This window comes from Sphaerodactylus townsendi, linkage group LG01 (assembly GCF_021028975.2).
Source record: "Sphaerodactylus townsendi isolate TG3544 linkage group LG01, MPM_Stown_v2.3, whole genome shotgun sequence".
Taxonomy (NCBI): domain Eukaryota; kingdom Metazoa; phylum Chordata; class Lepidosauria; order Squamata; family Sphaerodactylidae; genus Sphaerodactylus; species Sphaerodactylus townsendi.
Window position 1 is genome coordinate 18222437 of NC_059425.1, and position 9218 is coordinate 18231654.

The 9218-nt window shown below is 46.5% G+C and overlaps 1 protein-coding gene across 1 annotated transcript; it reads right to left on the bottom strand.

The window, feature by feature from the left end:
- TRPT1 (tRNA phosphotransferase 1) lies at window positions 1–8571 on the bottom strand. Its single transcript, XM_048512130.1, has 7 exons — window positions 8444–8571; window positions 5857–5938; window positions 5236–5405; window positions 2450–2624; window positions 873–929; window positions 539–649; window positions 1–133 (listed from the first exon to the last, which is right to left on the bottom strand). Exons 1-7 carry the CDS (start codon window positions 8528–8530, stop codon window positions 111–113), a joined length of 705 nt encoding a protein of 234 aa, XP_048368087.1. The 5' UTR covers window positions 8531–8571; the 3' UTR covers window positions 1–110.
- Between the last annotated feature and the right edge of the window lie 647 nt (window positions 8572–9218).

Sequence of the window (9218 nt, forward strand, 5' to 3'; positions counted from 1 at the left end):
TGTAAACAGTGAATTTTATTGTTGAAGTAATAAATAATAGGCATATGCCATAAATCTGTATCTCATGGGGAAAATGAGGTAGAAGAGGACAATCTTGGCATGGAGATGGGTCACTCGAGAGAGAGCTGGCGTCCTGCAGGGGGTAAAAAACAAAGGGGGAGAAGTTAGGTGTTAGTCAAAGATCTCAAGCAAAAAAAAAAAGGTCCACGTTCAAAAGATGCAATTCAGCAAGGGTAAGGGCAGGGTTCTACATCTGGGTAACAAAAATGAGAAACAGGCATACTGGATGGAAGCTACGCTTCTTGGAAGCAGTGTGCGTGAACAAGACCTAGGGGTATCAGTGGACAGTAAGTTAAATATGATCACCCAGTGTGATGCAGCAACAGAAAAGGCTAATACGGTCTTGGGATGTATCACCAGAGGCATAACATCCAAATCACAAGAGGTCACGGTTCTGCTGTATACCACATTCGTCATTTGCCAGACCTGCAGTTCTGTGGGTAGTGGTACGAGCAACGGAAGCCAGCTGGGGACTTACGAACGGGTCGGAGTTCCAGGGCTTCCCGGAAGTACCGAGGGACCAGCAGCCCGTTATCATCACCCGGCGTGAGGATGACACCATTAGCCGAGCGGTAAAAAGGGATTCCATCTGCAGGAGAAGAAATCCAGATTATGGTGCTTACGTATGGAAAAAGAGTTTACATTTATACCCTGCTTTTCTTAACCATAAAGAGTCTCAAAGCATATGTAATAAATGCATATGAATTTTTGCAGGCAAAGACTGAGGGGAAAGGTCTTGACCATAAACCATCACCTCCCCCATTCCTCCTTCAACAAGGCAGGGAAAGTGTTCCCGCTTCCTCCTCACTCACCTGCCAGAGCTTTGACCACGTCAATGGTTATGGCCACCTCACAGTTGTTTCTCATTCCTGCAGAGCACAAATCACACAAAGATTTGTCAGGTGTGACTGAGATGGGGAATGGACTGTACCACGTCAGTCTGCAAGGGAAGGGTTACAGTTTTTCAAAGTTCCCCTCCACTAATAATATCCTGTAAGTCAGTGGTTCTCAGCCTTCCTAATGCCGCCACCCTTTAATACAGTTCCTTATGTTGTGGTGACCCCCAACCATAAAATTATTTTCATTGCTACTTCATAACTGTAATTTTCCGATGGTCTTAGGCGACCCCTGTGAAAGGGTCGTTCGACCCCCCCAAAGGGGTTGCGACCCACAGGTTGAGAACCGCTGCTGTAAGTGGAAAGCTGACATCGTATGCCGAGAGCTAGACTCGAACCCTGACATGCTATTTGTTCCCCTCTGCTGGGAGTTTTTACACGAGGAAGTATTAAAACTGTGACTCTTCCCCCACCCCCCAACCCCCGTAATCTAAACTGCAATAGCCTGTTTCTACCCCTCAGGCCCGGTTCATACGTGCTGGGAAATGACACCACACCCTGTAGATCAGGGGTCTTCAAACTATGGCCCTCCAGATGTTCATGAGCCCTACCACTTGGCCAGGCTGTCATGGGCTGATGGGAATTGTAGTCCATGAACATCTGGAGGGCCACAGTTTGAAGACCCCTGCTGTAGATCTAACAGATGAGTCTCAGAGACTTGTCTGAACAAAACCACTTTATGGTCCTTCCAAAACAGAAGGGAAGAGGAGGCTTTCCTTCCCCCGTCCCGGAAGAATGTTCCAAAAAGAAGAAGCGGCAGCCATAGAAAAATGGCATCCTTCCTACTTCAGTAGATAGTCTGAGGGGAGAAAATGTTTAACAATGTCTTCTGGGTTGATGTCATCTGGGGTTGGCAGAGAAAGAGGTCGTTCTTCAGGGATACTGGAGAAATTCAGGGGAACCGGGCTTTATTTCCACACGGAACTTGAGTGTTATTCTAGGTTGGCTGCTGCAAGGTTATTCATTTCCCTTTTGAGGTGGTGGAAAGTGCCCTCAAATTAGTGCCAACTTATGGTGACCCCTCTGGTTTCTTGAGGCAGGAGGTTCTTGAGGTTTGCCATTGCCCGCCTCTGCTAGCATGTAGTGGTTAAGAGCAGGTGCACTCTAATCTGGGGAACCGGGTTTGATTCCACACTCTGCCACGAGCTGCGGAGGCTTATCTGGTGAACTAGATTAGCTTGTGCACTCCAACACAGCTGGGTGACCTTGGGCGAGTCACAGTTCTTCGGCGCTCTCTCAGCCCCACCGACCTCACAGGGTGTTTGTTGTGAGAGGGGGAGGGAAAGGAGATTGTAAGCCCCTTTGAGTCTCCTTACAGGAGAGAAAGGAGGGATATAAATCCAAACTCTTCTCTGCATCATGGCTCTGGACTTCCTTTGTGGCCTCCCATCCAAGTGCTAACCAGGAGCGATCCTGCTTAGCTTCCCAGATCTGGTGATATCCAGCTAGCCTGGGCCAGCCAGGTCAGGGTATTAAGAGGAAGGGCAACTCACCGCTCAAGACAGCCCCATCCCCTGGTAGTCCTGGCGCCAAGTGGATGTGCGTTCTCCCCATCCGGGACAAGCCCTGACACCGTATTGTGGGCCAGTGGCGCAGGTATGTGCCATGGGCCACAGTTTCTGGGAAGTCTGCAGGGTCCAGCAAAGGGATCAGTTCCAACTCAGATACCTGCATTAAGGAATAATGGTCAAGACACCAATTGGCTGCAAATGCCCAACTTATTCTTGTATTTCCCACCCCTGAAAGAAAAGCAAAGGATCTGCAGGGTTCTTCAACCCTATTAGCAACCACTGGAAAACTTAGAGAGTCAGTGTGGTGTAGTGGTTAAGAGCAGGTGGATCCTAATCTGGAGAACTGGGTTTTGATTCCCCACTCCTCCACATGAGTGGCGGAGGCTTATCTGGTGAACCAGATGTGTTTCCGCATTCCTATGTTCCTGCTGGGTGACCTTGGGCTAATCACAGTTCTCTCTGAACTCTCTCAGCCCCACCTACCTCACAAGGTGTCTCTTGTGGGGAAGGAAGAGAAAGGAGCTTGTAAGCCAGTTCAAGTCTCCTTACAGGAGATAATTTTCTCTCTCTTTCTCACAATACTGGAACCAGGGGGCATACATGGAAAATGCTGGGAGAAAGAATTAGGACTAATAAAAGGAAACAATTCTTCATGCAAAGCGTGATTGGTGTTTGGAATATGTTGCCACAGGAGGTGGTGACACAAAAAAGAAGTACACCTTATTTCCCTTACAGTGGCTCAGCAGATGGCTCCAGAAAACCCACAAGCAAGGCGAGAAGCAGATTGCTCTCTCCCACTGCCTTTGTCCCTCCTATCTGGTTTTTGGAAGTAGACTGAAACTGCATAGGGAGGTTTCATTTACCCATCATGGCTATCAATAGATCTCTCCTCCATGAAGAGACAGTAGCATAGGACTCACCAACCCCTTTCCCACTGCCTAACAACTGTTCTAACAAAGTGCGTGGGGCCAGGTGAGGCACTAACTCAGCAGGGCTTCTGATTGGCCATTCGAGATCCAATCAGCAGACAGTCTGAAATAACATCATTTAAATGGCAGATGCCACCTCAGTGTAGGTTTAGTTCTGTCTTTCACTCCTCTTAAGAACATAAGAACAAGCCAGCTGGATCAGACCAGAGTCCATCTAGTCCAGCTCTCTGCTACTCGCAGTGGCCCACCAGGTGCCTTTGGGAGCTCACATGTAGGATGCGAACGCAATGGCCTTCTGCGGCTGTTGCTCCCGAGCACCTGGTCTGTTAAGGCATTTGCAATCTCAGATCAAAGAGGATCAAGATTGGTAGCCATAAATCGACTTCTCCTCCATAAATCTGTCCAAGCCCCTTTTAAAGCTATCCAGGTTACTGGCCATCACCACCTCCAGTGGCAGCATATTCCAAACACCAATCACACGTTGCGTGAAGAAGTGTTTCCTTTTATTAGTCCTAATTCTTCCCCCCAGCATTTTCAATGAATGCCCCCTCTTTCGCAGGCACGTTGTGCATGGAGCACTTCCCATGCTGCTCCATGCCCCACAGTGCCTCTGTAGTTGGGTCTCCTCGTGTTTCCTTGTTTACACATGAGGAGATACTGTCAGAACATGTGTTTAGATGAGCAAAATCTAAATGACAGCTGGACCCCCCTTCTAGCAGGTGCCGTGTGCATAATTAGGACTGAGTGCACAACATGTACCGTGTGCAAAACCTGATATGGTAAGGGCACCTGATTGGTACCACATTTGTATATAGATAGCACAGACAACAGAGTGATGTGTGCCTGAAAACACCTGTGGTCTGGCGAAGCATTTGTCAGTAGATGGCAATAAATAGAACTGCACTGGTGACTGTGTGTCTGTCAGTTCTTGTCTACATTGCATCCTGCAAGGTGGTCTACTCTGAGTAAATCCGCTGCTTCAACAGGTTATGGGTCCAGATTCTGCCTTTACTCGTAACTGTATGTGTTGCTGTGTGCTAAACAGTTTACGGCTGCACCATGGCTGCGTCTTTTGCTGGCTTGTCTTTTGAGCGGCAGATACTCCACTGCTCATCACACGGCTAGCTTGCCCCCCCTTCCAGGTCACTCCCCCCTCCAAGCTAAGAATGAAGATTGATGTCTTCTGAGTTTCTTTAGTCCTTTAAATGCGATATCGATATTCCTTATATTGATATTGGGTAGACAGGCTGCTATAATTGTTTTTGGGTTTTTTTGAGGGAAATGCTGACCGTGAATCCCTGCGAAGAGTGAGGGAGGACCATCTCTCTCCCACCCCTGCACAGGGATCGACAGCCAGCATTTCCCTACAAAAACAAAAACAGTGATAGCAGGCTGCACAATATTGATATAAGGAATATTGACATTACATTTAAAAGACTAAAAAAAAACCCCCAAAACGGCAATCTTCATTCTTGGCTTAGATGGGGGAGTGACCCAGAAGGACTGAAGCCCCAAAGCAAGAGGAAACATCAGGGTTTTCCGGCTCTTGCTCCTGGGATCAGCAGAGTAAGCACATCTGTACAGAAACCTCTGCCACAAGTAAACATTTCTTTGCCGAGCAGCAGAGCAGCAGTGTATAATCAGTCCCAGTTTTTGGTTTACCCCTCTTCTTCCCTGTATTTTCATTGGGTATGCAGAATTCCAGAGGAACCCACCGGCACAAAAAGATTGGGGACGTCTGCTGCAGCACATCCTCTTGTGCTTTGCCCTGTGGTTCTTTCCATAGAGCTCAACCCCACCGGTCTTTGATTCATGCTCTGCCTTCCCATATTCACTCACCTGCAGTGAGTGCCCTTGATTGGCCCGGATCTGGGGCCGTCCATCAGAAGGGTGCAGCCGCACAGCAAAACGCTGCTTGTCATTTGTCTTCACAACACGCTGCACGTCGTCCAGGGATGAAGTCTTGAACTGGGGCAAGCGGAGGACCTCTGCTATGTCCACAAAGCCATCTGCATTCAGAAAATAAAGACGGTGTGTCATTTGGCCGCCCCGATGCCACTGGGACTGGACAAACAAAAGCCCAACTAAACCATCCCAAAGTTTTCTCCTGATGCTGTCCCCTAGCACTGATAATCAGAATGCTCCTGGATGTGGATGATCCCTTTTGACACTAAGCTAGCAGCCACTGTCAGATCCATCCCTTCCATCTTGCAGCCTGACTCTATTGCTGCGGTTACTGAGAACTAGGGTGTTGTGGGTTTTCCGGGTTGTATGGCCGTGTTCCAGTAGCATTTTCTCCTGACGTTTCACCTGCATCTGTGGTAGGCATCTTCAGAGGATCCTCTGAAGTGCCAACTTATTTTTCAGTTGGGGCTGTGTGCCTTCCAGGCCAGGCAAAAGTTCAACTGGTAGGGCTTTTTTTCAGACCGCAAGGGGAAGAGATAGGGCAGAAACACTCACCCGGCTCCATATGTAACCCCAGTTTGTTTGCACCATGGCGCAGGACATAAGAGAGGGCTTTTGAGAGGTGGACATCTGCATCCTGTAACAAAGTTTGGAAAGAAACAGTCAACAAGTAAGCGATTGTGGAAGAGGAAAGAGATTGTTATACTTGTGTACAAGAAGATACTTGGAGAATGTCATCTTTATCCTGTACAAGGTATAGACTGAGGCTACTGTACTTTGGTCACATTCTGAGAAAATGATACTCAGTGGAAAAGACAATAAAACTAGGAAGAGTGGAAGGCAGCAGAAAATGAGGAAGACCCAACATGAGATTATTTATTATTACTATTGTTTAATTTTGTTTAATTTTGTTTAATATCGCAGCTGCCAGTTCTTTAGCTGGCTGTTGGCCTGTCATTACAATTGGAGCCCCACCCAGAGGCCTAGGAAGTTGTACTGTATTGACGTAAGGGCTGCCTTCTGAATCTGACCAATGTTGATTTTGAAGATGTTTCAAGTGTCCCCCACCCCAGGGTATTATTTTTATTTCCTGCCCTTTACAACCATCTCAGGGTGAGTTACAATAAAAACCATAATAAAAATCCCATACGATAAGACACTAACACCACTATAAAACCAATCCTAAATCATTCTAAACTCTAAAACTCCCACTCCAACCCCACCCCACCTCCAAGAGTGAGAGGAGTGTGCAGGACACCCTGAGACCATCCCCATCCCTGAGCAGTGGTGGGATTCAAACATTTTAACAACAGGTTCCGATGGTGGTGGGATCCAACTAATGACTGTTTAAAAGTATTTAAAATATATATTTTAATATCACTTTTTTATTTTAAGTATTAAAAATATTAATACTTAATAAAAATATTTTGAGTATTGAGAAGCAAGCTTTTATTGGCATAGACAGCAGTACAACAATAATAAAAAACAGATTAAAAAGCATATACAATACAGGAAATACATGTTAGGTCGAAGGAAATCTACTGGCATTTAGTAATTTCCAGGAGAAAGTCTGCCAGTATCATACAGAGAGAAGGATCAGGGTTGTCCAACAAGTAGTGTAATCTAATTAAATCGGGGAGATGGGGTAAATGTAAAGGAGTAAGATTCACATACTTGGATCTGATTTCCTTGAATCTGAGACAGTGTGGTAATTGGTGGGCCAGAGATTCAACTGAGCCATCGTTACATAGGCACAATCTTTTAGCCTTTTCTTGCTTATTAAATCTGCCATGTAACAAGGCAGAAGGCATAACATTAAACCTGGCGAGCATTATGGCTCTCCTTTGAACAGGGTTTACTAAGCAATACAGGGTTTATTAAGCAAATGGGAGATATTTTAAGTATTTAAAAAGTAATATTTAAAATTTTAACAACAGGCTCTACAGAACCTTCGGAACCCCCTGAATCCCACCTCTAGTGTGTGTGGGGGGGGGCGGGGGGAATCACCCAAATGCCTGGTTGAAAAGGCCACTTTTCACCAGGCGCCAAAACTCCAAGAGGGTAGGCACCTGGCGGGTCTCTGGTGAGAGGGCATTCCACAGTGCAGGGGCCACTATGGAAAAGGTCCTCCGGGCTGCCAGCACCCCCTCACCTCCAAAGGGTGGTGGTACACCCCATCAGGCCTTCCCCACCAACCTCAGGAATACATGGACAGATGTGCTCTCTCAAGTACCCAGGACTGAAGCTATTTGCACAGGTGTCAAACTCGTGGCCCTCCAGATGTTATGGACTACAGTTCCCATCATCCCCTGCCAGTGTGATGCTGGCAGGGGATGATGGGGACTGTAGTCCATAACATCTGGAGGGCCGCGAGTTTGACACCTATGATTTAAAGCTTTACAGGTTGGCACCAGCACTTTGATGGATTGATTCTATAAAGAAGCGGGTCCCAACATGGGGTTTTCACCAGGGTGTTTTGGTGGGTACTTGAAAAAAAAAGTTACATAATGGGTTTGCTAATATGCGTGTACAATTTTAGGGAAATGGATTGCCAAGGGATATGTGAGAGAAAAAAGGTTGGTAATCACTGCTATAAAGAAATTAACAAACCTCATTCTACAAGACCCTGAGCAAGACTATTAATGACAGGAAGTTTTAGAGGACATTAATTCATAGGTTACCATGAGCCGGAAGTGACTTGAGAGCACTTAACACACAGAGATCTGGCCAGGAATCAGGCCCGTAGCTACAGTAGTGCAAAAAGGGTCTGGACCCCATAAATCATTCTCTGTGCAACTGGCTAGAACAGAATAAGTTCACAGAGCTGAAGGGTCCTATTAAAATGCCTCAGGCATGACATAGGATGTCTGAAACTTTTTTGTACTTTTCTAATTTTTGCAATCTTATTGCACTGCTTATTAGACCCCTTGGGCTATTCAATTACGTTGCTTAACATTACCTCTACCTTGAGTCTCAAGTACGAATTTGGTAAACAAATAATAAACGTACAAATAAATTTTAAAATACAGAAAATAAATAATGATGGGCTGTATTAATTTGCCTCCCAACAAAAGTTTTCTGGCTGGGGGCCCGCCAGGAACGCTGAGCAAATCTAAAGTTGCGGAGGGAAGGCCTCTCAGACCTGATCTCTGCGCCTCCTTCGGCTTGCCTGTTTTCCTTGCCTCTTTGCAGAGTTTGGCCCCCCAACACTTGACGTTTCTGCCTCCATAATAAGGTTGGCCGGGCCGTCTGCAGGCACTTAGAGCTGCAGAGCAAAGAAAACCGGAAGTTACCGTCCTCTATGGTCCCTCTGGCCGCAAAGGCTTCTGGGAGTTGTAGTTTTCTCGTTTCCATGTTCCCCCGCGCGTGTCTTTCTGTGCAGGACGGCATCTCGGCATTTACTTCATTGTAAACGGAAGAGAGCCGAAAAGGTGCTGCTGTGAAACTTTTCTAGTAATTAAGACTAGGCACCAGTTTCAGCCTTTTGCGGGGATCTGTTGTGATGGCGGCCCCCCGTCACCCACCCTGATTTAGAGGAAAAGCTGGCATATAAATACTTAAAGCAGCAGCAAGACTTTAGGGAACGAGACAGGTGCCCATCGTCCCCAACAATGAATTTATTCCCCTTGCAGCACAAGACTTTAAAAGTACGTAAACACATATATTTGTACACTAAGACAGACCCTGAATTTCTCCCACAATGGCTAGCAAAGGACCCCTCCCAAATCCCCATAGAAGTTCATATTTTTTTTCCTTTGGGGCAATTTTTCTACGTCTATCTTTGCCTGAACGGCGTGTTTCAATGTGTTTGTGTGCCTGTACTGTGTATTCTGCAAATGAAAAATCTTTTAATGTTTAAATTAAAATTCGCTGTTGGGCAGCGAAACCGCTGCGCCACATGGCCACTAAGCGGCGCT

What these genes read in the sequence shown, in the direction of transcription:
- TRPT1 (XM_048512130.1), bottom strand. Translation starts at nt 8,530, where the DNA reads ATGGAGGCAGAAACGTCAAGTGTTGGGGGGCCAAACTCTGCAAAGAGG. An exon ending in CGTGGTCAAAGCTCTGGCAG is followed by an intron (nt 650 to 872) that starts GTGAGTGAGGAG and finishes CTTCTCCTGCAG; the next exon opens with ATGGAATCCCTTTTTACCGC. An exon ending in CCTGGAACTCCGACCCGTTC is followed by an intron (nt 134 to 538) that starts GTAAGTCCCCAG and finishes TACCCCCTGCAG; the next exon opens with GACGCCAGCTCTCTCTCGAG.